Here is a 20375-nt window from a genome sequence, read left to right on the forward strand (position 1 = left end):
GATGGTAATCCCCCCCCCCCAGTCCTCGAACTTGAGATTCATACAACATAGGCAGATAAAGATACGTATGGAAGGGTCTTTGAGACAATATTTTGGGAGACCAACGAAATCGTAGTGCAGATAAACATGCAGCAACAGCACTCCTTGGCACCATTTTGACTTTTATGACTAAACAAGATCACAAAAAGTTTGTTTCATATGTACTAACCGATTGCGCTCTTCCAGTTTTTACTATGCCAATCAACACAGTATATTCAGGGTCTTTTGCCTTGTTAAATAATCTGCAGTTCAGGCCATTTGCTACATGTTGTCTCTGCATTTCCTCTATCAAATACACATTTAGTACCTTTAAACTGAACACATTGCATTAACAACGAGACACAAAGGTAGTCTATTATATATCCATCTGCATGGCAACAATTTCAACTGAAACAAAAGTTACAATATTAATATATCTTTGAATGCCTCTGGCAAATGTCAAGATCCAATGACCAGTTCCTTATATGCAATGCATATTGCACAATAAATAGAGCACTTATTTCATTTCATGAAAATGCCTACACGTTCCTTTGTTTTGTTTTTTTTAATATATATATATGTACTGCATGAAATCTTATCAGTTTCCGAAGCAGGCCTAGCCCTCATATGATTTATGTGTAAACACCTCTCTACTCACAGGTAAAGGTAAATAGGATGGCAAGTACATGTGACAACCTTTTACAAAGTTTTGGAATTTTGGTTTAAAAATTAAAACATCTGATTTGTGCTGAAGTCATTTAACTCACATGAGAAGGAAACTTTTTTTTGTCTCTCCTTTGAACTCGGCAATAATTCAATTTGAACATTGCAAACACTTTTTTTCCTCTCCTCTTTACAATAGCTTTAACTGGTACAAAAGTTTTCTGTTAATAAGGGAAATAAACAGTTCAATATCGTTTGTCAAGTAGGAAACAATGTTCAAATATAATGTTATTACTTTGTTTAGCAGCCTGTTACTGTATTAATGGTGGTTAAGTGGGGTAACATCCAGCGATGAGTGACAACATGTCATAACTGTCAGGTCGTGGAGGTTTCTTATATTGTGGGTGATGCTCCCTTGGTTAAACCAATACAGTTAAATCTTTAGATTTCTTTCATTATACAGTAGAGTGTTTTCTTTTTAATTATAATTCTCTTGTTATTTTCATTACTCTGGCATGTTTTTCCTCTCTCTCTCTCTTTTTTCTTTTTTTTTGTTTGCTGTCTATATCAATCCTCGTCTCCATCGTCCTGCTGCATCTCCTCTTGTTGCTGCAGCTCGCATGCCCTTTTCTCCCGCTGTTTCTCCTGGATCTTCTTCATCTCCTCGGCATATTTACAGAAAGTATTCCCAAATTTGGACCACACTTTGTAGGGCACTGTAATTGAGTTGCGGTATGTTGGCTTCACCTCGCTTACCCTCATAAACACACCGTACTTATTGGATCCGACGTCGAAGAAAAACCGTTTGTTGTCCACAGTCAACGATGACCCTTCGGGCAACTCTGCAGGTTCGTCCTCTACACCATAATCGTCAATAAGTTTAGCCAAAGCGTCACGAAACTCAATAAGTCCCTGGGCAGGCAGAGCAATCGTCTGGCCTTGCGTGAATCCCAAACCGGGCCCCCGGTTAACGGTCTGTCGAATCCTCAGAAACCGTCCCCGCTGGTTCTCTTTCAGATCCATATAGTATTTCCGATTTTCTCGGACCAAGAACTCGCTTTTGAGGGCTCGCCTGGGCTCGTCTTGTACCATCCCCGGGTTGCTCGGACCCAGCTGGGCATAATGTTCGATGAAGTCCCCCAAGTAGTCACGGAACTCAACCGCCACGGACATGGAGAGAGTGAGGCGGCTCTTGTTTCCACCGGCCCCGACTTCTGCTATCTTTAAGAAGCGGCCTTTCGCGTTCTGCTTAACGTCCAAATAGAAACGTTTGTTTTGGATGTCAACCCTCTTCGACGCCAGCTCTTGGGTCTCATGCTGGAGCCCGGAGGCCGAGCCCGCCCCTCCTGTCGCTAGGTGCATGGAACCGAAGCCTGGGCCCGTAGCTGCTCCTCCCTGCTCACTTCCACTGTCTCTGTCCGCCATGATGCTGCCTGCCTGCCTTCTCCCTCTGTCTGCTGCACAGCCACAGCGAGCCGGAGCTCTCGCGAGATCTACACAAGAGTATAAAAAAAAAAACGAGAAGGGCGCTTAACGCAGAGCGATTGCCATGTGTTTTAATGCCCTTTATGCCACACCGCACGACTAATGTCATAAGCTGTCACTAGCATTGAAAGCGAAACCTACGGTTGTTGGAGGAAATGCGTCTACCAGCCCACATAAGTTTCGTTTTGTCTGTACAGCTCCCGAATAGCCAGGTGCTTTTCCAACCTGGAAAGACCCAGGCTTGCCCTCAAGTTTTTATCTAAGAAAATAGCCTTCTAATGCATCACCAACTTCACATCACAAGTGTATCTGTTTACATGGGATGTGCTAACGAGTTTACAGATGACTGTTTGTGCTCAAAGAGTTGAAGAATTAAAAAAAAAAAAAAAAATCTTGATTTACAAGTCACAAGAAAATCGGTCTATACATATTATTTAACAGGACTGCATTAGCAGCAATACAAATAATAGCAGGACTGATAAAACGAATAGCTTGTAACAAATAATTAGTTTTCACTCTAGGCGACAGTCAATTATTACATAATTTATAATACTTCTTACCTTTTATACATTGTATTGGATTTCTAGGCTACTAAACACTGATATCAGCATTAGAATTAGAAATTATTTTACAGGAAGTTTAGTTTAAAATATATGCTATGTATAGCTAATAATACAAATAAAATATATATATATATTAATTTTTAGTTTCCGATTCCCGTTTTATTTTAGGAATGAGCAGTTTTGTTCTATAACGCCAAATCATGTCAGAAAGGGAGAGAGAGCCGCCATGTTAACTGTGTGGGAATAATATGAGCAGAGGTGGGTCTCACAACATTGTTTCAGCAACTCAGCTAAGTTTCCCCACCCTAGAGGCTACTTACCTCTGCTTAGATAAAAGACGGAACAACTAGGCTAGTTTTAATACCACCAGTCATTCCTCAGTTTGAAATCTGTAAAGGTGAAATTGTTTTTTTTTTTTACAAAGGTTACATTTTTTTATGTAGCAAAACATCCAATGAGCGTGCTTATGCCTACGGGACATGCTGCCAACATCAAGGCTAACACACACAGAAGGCGTGAAAGTGTAGCAACCCCTCCTGTAGCTTACGTTCATGAAAGAAAGGTGCTGTTTCTAAACTCTGACTTTGTGGCGACTATTTCTAAGGTAATCTTACCCACTTATTCACGCCTTAAGATAGAATTGTGTCACCCAGGTGTCCAAGCAAGGACAGCGGAGCGCCCTGCAGCTCGCAGGCCTGCCTCATTAGTACTTGGGCCTCCTTCTCTTCAGCTGTTCAGCGGCGGCATTGTCTGCTCCGGGTCGAAGCTCTTTCTTTCATTTTATTTTTTCTTACTTGCGCAAATATTAAATATGATGGGCAGACCTGGGCTAAGATAGTCCAGCTCATTTACTCTGGTATTATTTTGCGCATTTCAAGTAAAGCCAGTGCATGGATTGATAATGGGAAAAGATCAAGGCATGCCCATCTGGGCCTACACAGATTATTACTGACTAGACCACGACGATCTACTGTGGTTCGATTAGAGCATAAAAATAAGTAGTAATAAAGCCCCAAATAAATAAATAATAAAACCATCTTAACTTAAATTCTGCACAAAAAATAAAATCCAATAATCAATGCTGGCGAGACTTTTTTTAAAAAAAAAAATTATACGAAGGACCTTTTTTTTAGTCTTACTTCCGATTTACCTGGAAAAGGATTAAAAAAAAAAAAAAAGTGCCAAGACCTTTCACTCGAGGCATCTATGAGCCTGTATAGGGTATCTGTATTTTTAATTTAGCATAAATCTTCTGCCCTTCTTTCGCCTTTTCTAATTCCGTTTTCATATTTACCCCAAACTACTTTAGATTGCCTCCAAATCATTTTTACGACCAAAGATAAACAGCGCAAATAGGTTTTAAATGTAAAAATCGCTTAAATAGTGATTCCAGAGTTTTATTCAAGTGCACTACAAAGAGTTAGTATTATTACAAGAAAATAAAATTTAGTATTCAGTCAGGGACTGTGAGACAGCTGTATAGGCCTCGTCTATATGATTACACTGCAGAAAGCACAGAATTGAAAACATAATTTTTCCCCCCGCCGCTCATTCTTGCAGACTCGTTTATGTGTCGCTGCCGAGTCCAAATAAGGGAAAATGGTAAGATGTTTAACTGTGGGTATCCTTTAGGCACCAGGCGAGCATTGAACCTCAAACTTTTATTTAGAATAGAAAATATCAACTGCATCGATGGAAACGTTGAGATTGTATACGTGATTAATTTACCTCTCAAAGTTGAGATTTCTTCTCTACCTTTCCACAAGACTGTTAGGCCTGACTGAAGCCAGTCATACAAACAAACTCAACGGAGAAACTTAAAAATAAAGTAAAATAAAATAAAAATAAACATGTATACATCTTGACTTATAGATACTACTTGATTTCTCAGGCGTTAAATATTAAAGCAGTAATTTGAAGTGTTTTACATTTAAAATGCTGTAGGCATTCTGTATGTTTACAGTAATCATTTCAAATGCTTATTGTTTTTCAAAAAAATGTGAAAAAAATATTGGGTAATTTAAAAAGTTAGAAATATTAAAAATTATAATTTATTTAAACAAATAATGAATAATAAAATGTGAAGCAGGAGGACGCTGAAATATCCGGAAGATGCTAAGAGAGAAGTCGCATTCAAGAAAATTATTCCCTCTAAAATTCCCTGAAAAAGAATTTAGGTCGCTCTTCTACTCTGTCCATCACTAGTGTAAATCAGAGCTGCAGGTGAGGAGACAGAAGCATGTGGGCCTTAAGAGGAAACTCTTGACTAATTTTCTCCTTCTTTTAAACGTTCTCTTAATCTTTTTCCACCTTTTATATTTTTTATACACACAAACATTCAAACATGACCTATTCTGCGCCTCAAAGGGTGATTCATTCCCCAGTAATTCCCACTTTGATTAAAAAATAAATGAATAAATTGTGATTAAAAACCTAACAACTGCGCGAGGATTAAACCAATGACAATTTTAGAGTCTAAACGTGTAACGTGCATCACTGTGATGTTCAGCGTGAGGTTGGCCTGTTGGTTTTCTATGCAAAAAAAAAAAATCAACTAAGTTTGTCCGCACCTGCTCACAGTGAACCTCTCTCACTATTTCATTGCCACTCCCCAGGAAACTCTGAGTACAAGCTTGTATTCTTTTCAGTAAGTATTTCTGCTGAAGAGAAGTCAACTCTATGCTGTCTTTTTTTTTTAAAGGACGTACCCTTCCTTTTTATTGTTTTTTTTTTTCTAAATAGATGAGTGCAATAAACACCGCTGTGGATGCACGCGAAATGGGTAAGTCATTCCTATTGCACTGAATGAAGGAACAGCACTGCAAACTTACAGGCCTCGTTTGTGTATAACAGTGGTTCTTAACCTGGGTTCGATCGAACCCTGGGGGTTCGGTGAGTCAGTCTCAGGAGTTCGGCAGAGCCTCCGCCTTGACATGCACGGCTCATTTTGTGCACCAGTAAAAAACACATCTATGTCTTGAATTAGAAAAAAAAAAAAAATCATATTTTATTTTTCACTAAAGAGGGGTTCAGTGACTGCACATATGAAACTGGTGGGGTTCAGTACCTCCAACAAGGTTAAGAACCACTGGTGTATAATGTGTCGGATTTAAAATGGCCTTACCTCTCTGGGCCTCAGATTGCAATGGAACCACTCATTTAGAATTTCATCAGACTTTCTAATCAAAGCGTTTACTGTGACAAGCTCATCTTTGTCTGAACAAAGTTACACCTAAAACACTATATACGCCTCTATATACGCAGATTTATGAAGACAGATGAATAACTTATCAGTTAAGCCATAAATTCATCATCAGTCGGTACTTGGCCTATTTTCTTTCTGACAATTTTAAATGATGGACGTGGATCATACATGCAGGTCTTTTTCGGATCCCGAGATCGCATCCAACGCAGTTTTCAGCCTCAGAAAGTGTTGTCGCAGTTGGTAAAAGACAGCCGCTGTGATCACCTCCCAAAGTTTCTCCCTACATCCCAGCATAGGAAAGCGGTGGCATCGCTCCAAATGCAGCTCCATTTTTTTTTTTTTTCATTTTTTGTTTTTTGTATCAGATCAGACAGATCGGTCGTACAGTGAAGTATTCATGCTTCTGTAAACTCTCCTAAGCAATGTCATATGCTTGGCTGCACGTCAGGACACTTACAGCACAGCAACAATCCGAATGACTTGTAAATAAAGCGTCATTCCACCGAGCGAGACTCCATAACCTACCTTTACCCCGCTCAGTCTGCAGGCGCAGCGCCTTAAAACCTCGACGGCCTGCCGCAGATGACGAGACGAGGCAAAAGACACATGTGAATGCGCTCGGACTCCTGCGTGACAGCGACACGGACTGCTCCTGCTTGCTTCTCAAGATGGACAAGAAACGGAGAGTCGTGGCACGAAGAGCGACACACGCACAATTCAACGCCGCTGCACGTTGCATGATGTCAACACGCAAATGTTGGAAACTCGGTTCAAGGGCGCCACTTCTCGGCGACACTGGGGAATTACAGTATTGTCTTTTTGACTGTAACAGGTATAGGGCAACATTTCTGGGAACTGTAATGCAGGGTAGCGTCTAAAGAAGTGAAATCCGAGCGTAGTTTTTGCGTTAATGTTGTGAACTTGTGTTTTCCACTTTGCCAGTGGCAAAATGAATGAATGAATGATCTCCAAAAGTTGATTCTGTTCATCTGGACGTAGCGTTTTCAATGGGAGAAACGTTTAATCACTCTAATGATTGGTTTTCCTATCAAAAATATATTCAAAAACATATGACAAAGTCCTATGTCATGGCTCTTTGAGCTGCCACTGAAAAACTAAAGTAACTATTTATAGTAATTCCCAGCCAAGAATTGATAAAGTAACTCTGATCTTAAAGGGGAAATCTAGCACTACTATTACCTATTATGTGATTGCTCCTTAAATGCTTGTTCCACCAATTCCTACATCATCGCATCTATCCCGCACTGGTCTGCAGAGTGCTGTTTAAAAATCGCATTCTCAATTATAGGTGCTGACAGGAGGACTTTAGTCCACACAGTAATGTCTTGTCTATTGTGAGCGTGTTTGACATTAACACTCTATAGGCCTAATTCAAATTTCAGCACCACGGAGAGCAGCCAGGTTTGTTTCAAGCTGGCAGGTGGTGCACTTAAATGAAAAACTCCATTGTGTTGTTTTAAGTTACAGTCTCGTTTTGAGAGTCTTTGGCTTCCTGGTTTTAGATTGATTTATTATAGAATTTATACCCTGACCTTTTTTACCTTTTAAAGGTTATTTCACTTAATCTTGTGCACCTTTCATTTTGAGCCAAATTCAAATCTAGCACCCTGCTTTGTCGCTTGTTTGATGAACATCAGCAGTTGTGTAGGGTATGTTACTGACTCCCAACTACTCTCTGGTCAGCAGATGTCGCTCTTTGTGATGCAGTTACATTAACATCATGTATCCGCATTCAGGCTAAAACCAAACCATTATAAATTTCAACTTTAGTTATATTTGGTATGGCGATAATCAGTATTCCTATGTTAATTTGTGTAGTTATGTAACGTGACGTTTGTCAAAGTGCTCTGTCAGAACAACCCTAAATGAACACGTTTAAATATATATATAAAAAAAACACTTTAACAATTTTCCTTCTTGTAGAGTAAAATAGTTCATCTGCGGTTTGGACCCCGGTGTTGCAGCTCTATAGATTTAATGCGGTCTTCCTTCAACAGCGTTTTTTTCTTCTTCTTCTTTTTCTTTCTTTTTCTTCTTCTTCTTCTTTTTATTAGAGGCAGAGCAGTGAATGTGACCTGAATGCAGGGCATGACTTAATGGGATGAGACGCAAAACTCATTCAAAACAGTCTCTTGAAGACTCCGAAATGCTTTCGCAGCCTTAGTCATCGCAGCCATATGATTTCTCTGGGCTCAGCGGGTTTCCGTGTGAACCTGTTTCGGTTTTTGGAGCGATGCCTTGGCTACAGTGAAATGCGATTTTGAGGAGGGACAGTCATGGATTTTGGATTTCGTTTGTTTCGTTATAACGTGAGGTCGCCACCGATAAAAGACCATGGAGTGATCGGCATACAGTAGCGGGGTTTGGGGAGTGAGGAGAACGACCCTTCGGTGCGTCGGTTGCCCGTGTCAGAGCTCCAGTTCTGCGTTTTTTTCTGTTGACGGAGCCTCTTGGCAATCGGCATTATTTTCTGTCCGTCTGTGGCTCGTAGGGGAGGCGGAGAGAGAGCCGCGGTGGAAGGCGGCGTATTAGCGCTATAGCTGCCGAGCAGAAATAATTGTTTTATTTTAATTTTAATTTTTTTTTTAATTTTTCTTTTCTTTTCTTTTCTTTCTTCTTTTTTGAAGGGGTGGGGGGAATGAAACGTGGCTTTTGTTTTGCGAGCGGACTACCAAACTTGTGGTTCACTGCAGCATTTTGCGTCTTTTCTCTCCGCTGCAGATGATACAGAAAACCATCATAGCGGTACCCCACCACTGCAATTTTTGGGCAAAGATAAGAGTGGCGTCGTCTTGCAGTTAAGGCTACTATGGCAGCGTAGGAAGCATCTTCTGGAGAGAGTGAAACCGCCGATTCCTTGCTTAGCATGTCTAAGATGCCTTATTATTAGTAGAAATCAGTGACTGGATTTGAAACCCAGCGTCATCCCGCGGTTCCAGAGCTACTGTTTACCCACTGAAAATCACCCGAAAAAGCAGCGGATCCCGATGGCATGGACACTTATGCAAGGTCTGCCGCGCTGTCGTGCTACTGGAGCCTACTTGCTGTCTCTTCATTCAACCCAGCTCCATCGCCATCGCCCCGCAGCCGAGAGAGCCCTGCCGCAACGCGACCAGCGACCACCGAGCCAAAGCAGGCGGCATGAGGCTTGATTCAGTACATTTATCCATGCTGGTCATCGGGGTCTCATTCGCCTGCTACTCCCCGAGTTTGAATTCCCTGCAGGACCAGGCTTACAAATCCGCCGTGGTGATCGAGGGCAAGGTGCAGTCTACGCCTGTGAACGTCTCTGCGGAGCCGTACCGTGTGAATGTCAAAGTGCTGGATGTTTGGCCCCTAAACAGCGGGGGTCTGGAGCGAGAACAGCTCGTCACCGTGGGGGAATTTGGATCTGAGGCTCCGTGCACCAAAGTGAAGAAAAACCACAAGTACATTTTTTTCATGGACCCCACTGACGAGCCCTTGGTTTTTAAGGCATCGTTCGCGCCTCTTGACACCAGTGGAAAGAACCTAAAAAAGGATGTTGGAAGGATCTTGTGTGAGGACTGCGGTAAGTCAATGTAGCCCTAATGTGGAATACCGGTGAAGTCCAACCCGGAAGAATCAACGTTGTGTTAACAGCCCCGGGCTTGGGGCTTTTGGTAACAGGCACTCTGGTGAATTGTGGTTATTGTGGCCACAGCATGGCTTGGAGTCACTGGGTACCAAATAGGTGCCTAAGGGGCGTCTATGCAGCAATTTTCGACAACTCTCGCAGGCTCCCATAGCCCACATGATCAATCAAACTCTCTTTCTCTCTCCCATTCTCCCTGAACTGCAATAGACAAGCGCCTCGCACTGTTGCTAGTGAGGAATTGCAGTTTATGTGTACTTTACTATCTGCAGCCAGGAAAGCTGCTTTATTCTTTGACATTTCAGACACATTGCAGTGCACGTTTTACTTGTCGTTAGTCATACAATCATTGCAGCTTTCCAAATATCCTCGTGGCTTCTTTTATGAAACGTCAAACGCTTACATATAAAGGAGCGAGCACAATTTCAGGACCAGGGACAGCGGCCTGTATCACCGGTATCACGTGTTGAAAATCACGCTGCCCTAGGCAAATTGGCTCCTAGGCTATATTTAGGCTACCGCCCTGCTTTAATGCTTTAATGCCACACTTTGTCGTAGCAGCAGCAGAGCAGGTCTGTCTGTTTGCAGACAGACCTGCTCACATGCTATGGGCTAGCACTGTGCTGTAGCTGAATCCTGAAACGTGATGCTGTGATTGAAAATGTCTAATTAACAACTTTCCCACGTCACACTCAAGCATTTTCCTTTTCTTGTTGATAGTTTAAGAAATAACTTTGGTCTGTAGATGTTGTCCTTAGAGAGTGACTTTAAAACAATATCCAGGACATTATGTTTGCAGTGAGGCATCATGACCCATTGAGAAAATCAGGTTTATTGACAGCAGATATTTCAAAGGAAAATAACTTTGCTCTTTTCTTCTTTTGTTAGATTATTTTCTTGAGGATGTGGAAATTACAGAGTACAAAAAATAAAGGAAACTGTGGTGCAACAGGCTGCACTCAAATCCTGAATTATTGTACATATGTAGATGGACACAGATTTTTGCTTTTTCACTTGATTTGCATAAGCAATTATGTTTTCAGTGCCCTTTACTAGGCTAAAATGAGCCCCTACTACTTTAATTAGAAAGTAGTGCAAGTGTCTGTAACGTGAACTTAAAGGCCGCATAGTTCCTTCATTGTGTCTAGGCTATGGTGTTTGCTACTCAGCTGTAAAATCTTACTTGCCTGTCTTCCACACTTTTTCCACAATGTTTAGGACACACATTTGCACTTCCATTGAAGCACTGCGGCCTAAAATGTGATGTGTGTCCTGTACTGCTGCTGTCTTAAATCCACTTAGTCTGTACTCATGAGACACAAATTCTCCCCTCTCCTCTTGATTGTGCCACTCTCACTGTGGCTTTTAAACTCATCATCTTGTTAGAGAGGTAACAGAAAATGGACCCTATTCCCCTTTGGATTCCCTGAACAGCCCAAATAGCCCTTGTCAATTTTTCTGGCACTTATCAAAGCTTGTCAGTGATGTGATCAAACTGGCACAGCCACCTATTGTGTCACTTTGAGTTACCACACCCAGTTCCCAGGCCTTTTATTTACTTCAAAGGACCCATCAAAGTATGTGGTTATACATGGATATTAAAGATGATGGACTTCCTATTAACAGATCTCCCCAGAGTTTCTTTTCTGACCCCCCTCTCCTCCCCATTTATGGCTTGTCATGCAAACAATAACAATATCCTCGTGACACTTTCAGTTCCTTTCTTTGTTCAGCACTAACCAAAGATCACCAACTTTATGGTGACTTTTTTTGGCATTTAACTATCTCTTAATGTTTGCTCATATTTTTTTTGGCTTAAAAAATCTTGTCTAGGCCCAGAGACTGATTCCAGGTCTTCTTAGCACCCCCCCAAAACATGCCTTTAATCCCTTTTTTGGCACCGTACAGATGCTGTCTAGTGTGTCAAACATATATACTGTGCAACTCTCAAAATTATGCGGTTGTGTGACTTCTACTTCCTATGAGCTGCCTTAAACTCAGGCTACCTACAGCAGTTAACACAGGTGTTAAAGTGGGCTGGAGCACCTTTAGTAAAAGAGTAAATCTGATAGGCAGAATAATACATATTACTATTGTTTTTATATAAGTTTTTTTTTCTACCTGTACTTATAGCCAAAAGGATGGAGTAATAAGAAAATAATGGCATGATATCCCACAACCTCATTGTGGGATTTCGTGTCACATCCCCTTGTCCGTCTCATCCCTAGTGTTAATGGTGCAGATGTAAATGAAGCTGCTGTGGTGGAAATTTAGCATCTAGCTGACTCCTCTTCAAAAGAGGAGTGAGCATAAATGTTGTTTATACTTTTGCTCATAAACATTATTTTTTGGTGGGCAGTAATTTTAAATGTATAGAATCTTGTTTCTGCCACTGAAAAAATGCTTCCTTCAATTCATCCATTCTCTTCTGCTTATCCAATTTTAGGGTTGCCAGTGACAGCTGTTGTAGGGCGAGAGGCTGGACAGATCGCCAGTCTATCACAGGGCCAACACATTGACACAGACAACCATTCACACTCACATTCAGACCTATGGGCAATTTAGAAATGCCAATTAACGTAACCCCACTAACATGTCTTTGGACTGTGGGAGGAAGCCAGAGGAATGGGAGAGTACCCACGCAAACATAAGGAGAACATGGAAACTCCATGCAGAAAGTTATGCTGTGAGGTAACAACGCTAACCACTGTAACACCAAATAAAAATAACAACACTAAAATAAAACCAAACCAAAAAAGGCAAATTTCTTTGCCATCGATAAATCAGAACTTCAGGTTATTATCTTAAAATCTAAAGTTATTATATCTCAAGAAACCCCAAATTCTGAGATATTTAACTTGAAGTTTTGGATTAATGGATGTCATTTTTTTCAGTGGCAAAACAAGCTTGTGTACATTTTGAAATTATTTCCCACTTAAAAATAAGTGGAAACAAGCTTAATAAATTCAACAAATATGATCACACACAAACTGTTTATATGCAGTTTATATTGCAGTGTGTCATGCTAGCTAAATATACATGTGCTGCATATTTACAATAGAGAAATGTTTTAGGCAAAGGAGGAAGATGAAAAATAATTTTAGTTAAAGTTAACCGGTTATTTGCTGAGCAGATATTTGATAAACTGGAAATTTAAAGTTTACTTGTAATGCCTTAACTTTGGAGATTTTAATCAGACATGCATGACATGCTGTAGTTGTGTTTTTTCATATTGCGAAACATCTTGCAAAGGAAATGAAAGCATCATAATTTTGTGGTACTGTATTCAAAGTTTGCAATGAAATACTAGGTACTTCAGTACAGTTTGATACAGGCTGGTTAGCTGGCAGTACTATGGTGAAGTCTACAGTCATGTGCTATGTTGGACAGGTGCAGAGCAGATTGTGGTATTTATGGTCAATGTAAGTTTACATCAAGGGTAGCAGATCTTAATTCAAAAGTAAGCTGATGATGCCGATAAGCTTCACTCAGTGGAATTTACCTTTTATCTTAACTTTATATCATCTAGTGGTTTCAGATCAGGGATGATAGCTCATACAACATCTGCGTCTATCTTGTTGAAAGTTAAGTGGCAAAAATCCACAAAGAGCAGGGACTCTCGCAGAAGCAACAGACCACAGCCTATACACAAAGGAAAATTTTACTGGATCTCACAATGCAAAATATAATTGCTTATTTCAAAGTGGTTCTTATGCCCACGTTGCACTGCTACACCCATTTCCTCACCTGTGAAATCCCACTGTAACTCCCTGTTAACACCTGCACTTTGGCTGCAAGACTCAGTCAGCTGGGTGCTCTGGGTTTCTGTCAGAGCAGAGATGAAATCAACAACAATTACACTTCTTATGCTACAGGTTACAGAAAGCATGCACAAACACAGGTTCATGTTAGCTATGAAAATGCTGCCCTCGCACTGGTTGTCCATGTCTGGCTGAATCAGTAGCATTATCTGTGACATTATTGTATATAAAAAAGTTATACAGTCATCTAGCAGACATATAAACATCTCACTCAAGTATACATTTCAGTATCATTGCATGACAGCCAGTATTTCCTTGGAGTTTAGTGCTGCTCTGCAACAGGTCACTGTTGATGCTATCACTTTTAAAAAGGAAGTTCGCTTATTATACAAAGCAGGCACAAGCATGTCAGATATACTGGTATTCCAGAATAAGGAAATCTACACAGTGGACCATAGTCAGTATTAGTGCATCATAAGGCCCAGTGACCTACTCCTCAGTACACAATTTGTGTTTACATCTCTCTTTAAGCTTGTTGAACATATGTCAGTTGGCTTGGCGCACAAGTACTGAAGTAGGAGGCAGACTGCTCTACACACACACACACACACACACACACACACACACACACACACACACACACACACACACACACACACACTGTCACCCATTTGTCTATTCAGAACCTTTTTCAGAGATCACATCTCAGGATTGTTTCATTATTTTATGTATTTATTTATTTATTTATTTTAGCCTAAATCAAAAGTGTGCAGACTGAAACAAATGTGGTAGGTGTGCACCCCTCCCTCCCCCCAGCTTTTTGTCCATTCATAGACTCATTGAGAAGACCTACATAGCTGTATTTTTCATGTGTGTGGGTGTATTCAGGCTGGTGGGAGCACTGTATGAGTAAAATGAAGTACAAATCAGTGCAATGTCTATGACAAAAAGCTCTCATTTTAAAAGCTGTACATTGTACTGCAAAATGCATCAAACATGCAAATCACTGTCACTTGTGTGCATTTTTATAGTGCTCATTCTGGCCATTTAGTTTTTTTGATCTTGATCAATGTAAACCTGTTGCAGTGAATGCACACCCTGTTACTAATCTGTCACTGCAAAGTCCAACTGTATGCAGGTCACAGCTGCTGCATTGAGGTGGTAGACAGGCAGAATTTTGCCTGCAAGCTATATCTTTCTGTGAATTGGAAGAGGTCCTTAGAAGAGCCAGACATAGAACAAGAATGACAGCTGCTGATGGCTACTGGGCTCTGCTTCTACCCCACAATTTAGTCTTGTGGCAGCATTAATCAGCATGCATCTACAGGTCGGTCATTACACCCCAATGACACTCTCAGGGGCCATTTAGCAAACAGTTGTGACAAAGGTGCTCATTTACTGTATTTCACCAGCAAAAATTATTGCCATGCAAAGGATATGTGCTTGTTTAGGTCACAATGACTGAAGCGTTTTTCAATGGTCAGTGTTGTGGCCTTCCAACTGAACGTGACTGAGATTACACTTTATATTATGCGACTGTGTGATGATTGTTTTCTATGTTCCCATGGTGGTCATTTATGAAGAATTCAATTCAATCTCATCTTGGCTATTTTACAGTGACAAGATTGCTTGATGTATAGTCACAAGATTTGTGGAAAAAAAAGAAATGACCATTTTCAGTAATTGGGTGCCCATTTTCTTGTCCATTAGGCACTTTCTCACAATCACTCAGACTTGTGCTCCACGTTTCTAGAGACAGATTTTTAAAAGCTATTATTGTGACAGGGTAAGCATTTAGGATATCTGTCTTTTGCGTCTCCATAAGTCACACTGCCCCAGTAACAGAGCAGCTGTCATGGCACAGTTGAAGTTTTCTGATTTGGGTCATGGCTGTACCTGTTTGTACAGCAGATCTATTGCAAGTTAGCAAGCGGTGTGCTTCGAGCCTTTCCTCTACACTCCTAAAATTTCAAATCAGATTCTTCTCAGCTCGTGTTTTGTAATTGTTGCTCTTCTGCGTTACGTAATGAGCTCTATAGAGCCACGATATGAAAAAAAGAAAGAACAGTCATAACAGAAATAAGAGTTAGAAAAAGATTAGGATTTAGAGCAGAATTCATTCCTTTTTTGGAGGTGAGGCACATATTTGGTTATTACTGTTACTGAGTAAGCCAGTACTTTAACTACAGTGTTAGTTGATCCATTTATTGTTTAAAACAGTGTGAAGCTCTTAACGCTGATGCATGTTTGTGAAAGTTACACAATTATCTCACCAGTGAGAAATGTCAATTTCCTTTCTGCTGTAGTTGTGGCATTCACCAGATATGCAATGTCATTTGAAATACTCAAAATCACAGTGGATGAAGATGGAACATATTAACTTTAGTTACTATCACCTGATAACTTTCTGTTATTATGTAAATGTACTGTGTTACTCCTTGCCTTCCATGATTTAGAGCATTAATACGCTTACTGTACAATACTGTGCAGAAGTCTTGAGCCACTTATCATTTCTTTATATTTTGCTGGGAAAATGGGAAATGTGTGCTTCGATTTTCTGAAATACGTGCAAACACGCATGGAAATACAGTACATAAGGCAAAAACAGAGTATCTACATTTATAAGGTGCTTGAAAGTCAATATTTGTTATGGCCAGCTTTATTCTTCAACACAGCATGAACTCTCTTAGGCAAACTTTCTTGTACTCTCTTTAAGGATTATTCAGGATTAGTTCTCCAGGCTTCTTTAAGGATATTCAGAGTTTTTCTTTGGATGCTGGTTGCTTCTTGTTCTGCTCTCTCAAGATGATCCCACACTTATTCAATAATGTTGAGCTTCTGGTTCGAAGGAGGCCAATCAATGACTGATATTGTTCTTCTGTGGGGTTTTCTATGCAGGTATGCTTTTAATGCACTGACAGCGTGTTTGGGGTGTTTGTCATGCTAAAATTGAAGCTATTGCCAATTAGATGCTTTCCGTATTGAATATTTCCATATTGCGTGGTGGATCTGATGATACTTTTCTGTTTTTTGGCAAGCTCTCCAACACCACAGGCTGAAGCGCAGTCCCAAACCAAACAGGGCCTCCACCACAGTGTTTTACAGCTGTAGACACTCACTGTTGTACCTCTCTCCAGTCTTCCTCTGTACACGTTGATGGATTTTCGGTCAAGTTCTTGTGTAATTTGGCATACTTTAGTCTTTTCTCCTTGTTTTCCCATCCTTAAGAATAGCTTCTTGACAACACTCCTCCACTGAGACCAATGATGAGGCTCCAGTAAAGAGTATTGAAATATGCTGAAAGGTTAGTTTGTAGACCTGCCACTTTTTATTGTCCTCTACTTGTCCAGGTTCCTCAAATTTGTTTAAGGACACACTGCATACCATACCAAGTTTTCAACTAATAGATCTTTGAAAATTACCTTGTTAGTGGGAAAAAATACTAGCTTGCGTTTGTATAAGTATACCAACTGGAGCATTTTTCACAGATTTATGTAAAGAAATGAAAATGGTTCTTTGCTAAGCCGTCTGTTATATGCAGACACAACACTGGTTGAGTTAGGTGTATCATTGATTTACAAATTATATTTATATCAGTAATTTAGAATGGGCACCGATTGGTAGCAGGTACTTGAGAAATAAGATTCAGGTTTTCAGCTTGCTTATTGGTTCTTGCTGGTTAGACAACAAATGCTAGAGAATGTCACGTACCTAACGGATTTCAAACAGTATTAAGGTTATTAAGGTTAAGCACCGTTTGTGATGCAAGGAAAGCTCTGGACAAAGCACAAAATGGAGTTATCACTTCCTAATTCTTCCCGATCCACAAAATGCTGACAGTTTACTTATGTGCAGTTTAACATATCCAGCATCAGAGATACTTGCTATAGTTTAAATGTCTGTTAACATAAGCTTTTGATTTCACACACACACTAAAGCAATGCTTTGGACGATTATGAATTTCCATGTAATACAGAATTATGTCTGGGCTCATGGAGAATAATGGGCTTACTCTAAGTTCAGTTGGATAAGAAATATGAAAACAAGTCTGCAATGCCATGCAGTTTAAAGCTTTCAATTTTATATCTGGTTTATTATTTGCTTCCATAAGTGCAAACTGCTTAAGTGAGAGTTTAAAAGTATTTCGTAAGATCACGAGACTGGGGAAATAACAGCCTGCACAATGCCATATTGTTAGATATGATAGTAGACAAACATGATAGAACTGCCTGCTTGTTCAGTTTCTCGCTTAAACATGATTAAGGAAAATATGCATGTGATACCATTGGCCAAAATGTGGATTTAAAAAACTGCAGTAATTTAATAGCTGTGTCTGCTTTTATTTGTATTCATGTATTTGTAATTTTATGGAAAAGGGTTTTTTGTTATTAGATCAATACCTTATGCTTTTTAGTGTGCATGCACCTACTGCTGCAGGTAAACTGCACCTTTTCACCAGCTTTTATCAAACATTGCGTCGCAAGTCTCTGATAAGCAGGTCAATATTTTCTGTGTATAATTAGAGAAACAGTCATGTTTTATCCAGAGCAGTTACCTTCACTGTAAAGCCACAGATCTTTGTGTCATGGCTGTTATACTGCAACACTGCAGCTGGCTGAAATCTACCGTCAGACAGAAAAGCAGATTTGGATTGGTTAATGGTGTGAATGCAGATTAGTCTTACAGTTGGAACCTAATCTCGCAAACAATAATCTCCATTAATCTCCAGCCTGCTTGAATTCACAAACTGGGATGAAGGCTGCGTTTGAAATGGCAAAACTATTTAGAGCAGAACACGAGGATAGTCTGTCTGATACTTTCTGCGACAAGTGGAGGGTTTCCACCTGTGTTTTATGTAATTAACAGTCAGAAATATCCAGTGTCAGTTCTGTTACAGTTTTATTATGTTTTAAAACTGTGCTAATGAATTGGTACAAAAATCTTTACTGGTCCTTCTAAAGCAACAGGGACAAAAAAAGAGGATATGGTTAGAAGTTGCAGGAAAATGTGGACCAGCACATTAAATCAGCTCTCACTCAACCTATCTCTATCACACAAGAATCTTACATAACCCCAAACCCTATCGCCCCAATTTTGCCCGCTGGCTGTTGTCAGGAAGATCCGAAGGAAGACAAAAAGATAAAAATAATATTTAAAAATAATAATAATAAAAATCAGAATATATCAGAATATCAAAAGGAGAATAAAAAGGTCACCCTTGCCTCCACATAACCCAGATTTGTGTGTTCTGATAAAATGATCCAGGTTCAGTCTAAATACTTAATTTATTCTTCAACTTTATTAGATCTCATGGCATACCTCAGAGGAAAACATCCACGTCCATGTTATCAGCTATTCAGTTAAACAGCTCATTCAGCCTGGAAGACACTATTATTTTTTATAAACCTCCCTGTAAAACACTAGCACTGGATTTAATGTACAGTGTCAGCACCAAAAGACATTTTAAAGGATGGTTGAACCTTTAATTATACTTTATCAGTGAGGCATTGTAACATGGCATGGAAGCCTCCGGCACCTGATGCATTGCTTTTTGATATGAAGAACCTTCCACTAATATGCCCCATTTACTTATCTTTACCTGTTTTACACTACAGCGGAATCTAATGGGCCTTGACGTCTCAGACACTACAGTGTAGTGCTGGACTGTGACTATGTAGTGGACCGAGCTGGACTTTTAGATTAGCTTACAGCCCCTCAACCACTGCCAACATTTATAGAAGTCAAATCTATTTATTCTTTAACACATTTAAAAACAACGAGGGATAACCGAAGTGCTGTACAACTAAAAGCAGTATAACCGAGCTGGGAAGACAAACAATAACTCAGTCACACTTAGGTGTTTTAATCTGCTTCTCAAAACTACCAGAAGCATCTGATTAGCTGACTTTAAAGACGTATCAGGAATGTGCACAGTTAAAAGTTAAAAAATGTAAAAGGATTCTAATCCGTTTAAAACCATTTATTTAAAAAAAACAACCAATAAAATCTTAAAATCAATTCTGTAACCATGTGCCTGACAGCAGTCGAGCTGCTGCATTCGTTGTAGACAACAAAGCAGAGCCTGGCTGATTACGAAATAAAAGCTATTGCAATAATCAAGCCCGAATAAAATGAAGGCATGAATTACTTTCTCAAAGTCAGCAGATGAGAGAACGTTCTTAATCTTCGCGAGGGCTCTCATCTGGAAGAAATTGGTTTTAACAACAGAATTTATTTCTTTATTAAATGACGCTGCCACCAAAGATCACCTCCAGTTTTGTTTTATTTTTTTTTTGCAAGGGCGGTTTTGGAATTTTCCAAAGGGCCAAGGTCACCTTTAAATGAGGAATGTGAGTCACCAAGCCCCCACCCTTTTTTTTTTTTGTTCATTCAGGTTCAAAAAGTAAGCACGCCATCTTGACCTCACTATTGTAAATCTTTCCTTAAAGCTTCCCATTTCCATTTAATCACCTTAAGCAATGGCGTCATTAACAGATTAAATATTATTGTCTGTGGCATTTATGGAGACTCCTTCCACCCAAACAGGGAATCAAACAATTCTCAGTCCATCCATCTTTACAACCGCTTATCTGATTCAGGGTCAGTTCAAGGCACCCTGACGCAGGGCTAATATATGATTCCTACTATATTTTTGTATGGTAGTGTTTACTGTGTTTTTCTGTGATTTTCAGTCACTACTTTCTTGTTTTCTATTGTACAATACAGCTGAAGCTTCAGGGGCCCAAAGTCACAAGTACTGTAGTAGTGCAGTGGTAGTGTAGATCACAATATTTGACTATGTCCACTAAATAGTCACAGTGTTTAGTGCAGTATTTATTAGACTAAAAGCTGGGCCTACAGCTAAAAATTTTAGCAAAGGTTAAGCAGTGTATCTCAACCTCACTGTTCTCTCACTAAACCTTTTGTTAAAGCTTCCCATTTCTGTTTAATCACCTTAAGTGATGGCGTCATAAACAGATTAATTATTACTGTCTTTGGCATTTATTGAGAATGCGTATCCCACCCCGCCAGAGAAACAAATGGAA

General features: G+C 39.9%; 2 protein-coding genes across 5 annotated transcripts in view; one reads left to right on the plus strand and one right to left on the minus strand.

Annotated features, from left to right (window-relative positions):
* Nucleotides 1–568: 568 nt before the first annotated feature.
* puraa (purine-rich element binding protein Aa) lies at nt 569–7020 on the minus strand. 2 transcript variants are annotated; one of them, XM_085173939.1, is made up of 2 exons: nt 6460–7020; nt 569–2174 (listed from the first exon to the last, which is right to left on the minus strand). In XM_085173939.1, the coding sequence occupies exons 1-2, from the start codon at nt 6671–6673 to the stop codon at nt 1249–1251; spliced, it is 1140 nt and encodes a 379-aa protein (XP_085030065.1). In that variant the 5' UTR covers nt 6674–7020; the 3' UTR covers nt 569–1248. The 2 variants fall into 2 exon arrangements, with proteins under 2 accessions (XP_085030065.1, XP_085030066.1); XM_085173940.1 differs by having other exon boundaries at nt 3344–6575.
* Nucleotides 7021–7889: 869 nt separating this feature from the next.
* Nucleotides 7890–20375, plus strand: part of LOC146509824 (pro-neuregulin-2, membrane-bound isoform-like) — a 77486-nt gene continuing 65000 nt past the window's right edge. For all 3 annotated transcript variants that reach the window (XM_085173935.1, XM_085173934.1, XM_085173936.1), the window contains exon 1: nt 7890–9505. In XM_085173935.1, coding sequence (XP_085030061.1) covers nt 9097–9505 — 409 coding nt within the window. In that variant the 5' untranslated portion in view covers nt 7890–9096. The remainder of the gene's footprint in view (nt 9506–20375) is intronic.

This window comes from Neolamprologus multifasciatus, chromosome 10 (assembly GCF_963576455.1).
Source record: "Neolamprologus multifasciatus chromosome 10, fNeoMul1.2, whole genome shotgun sequence".
NCBI classification, from domain to species: Eukaryota; Metazoa; Chordata; class Actinopteri; order Cichliformes; family Cichlidae; genus Neolamprologus; species Neolamprologus multifasciatus.

Bases quoted from the DNA above. Each gene is read 5' to 3' on its own strand.
- puraa (XM_085173939.1), bottom strand. From the start codon at position 6,673: ATGCAACGTGCAGCGGCGTTGAATTGTGCGTGTGTCGCTCTTCGTGCC. The intron at 2,175-6,459 runs GTAGGTTATGGA...ACTCTTGTGTAG, and splicing joins GCAGACTGAGCGGGGTAAAG to ATCTCGCGAGAGCTCCGGCT.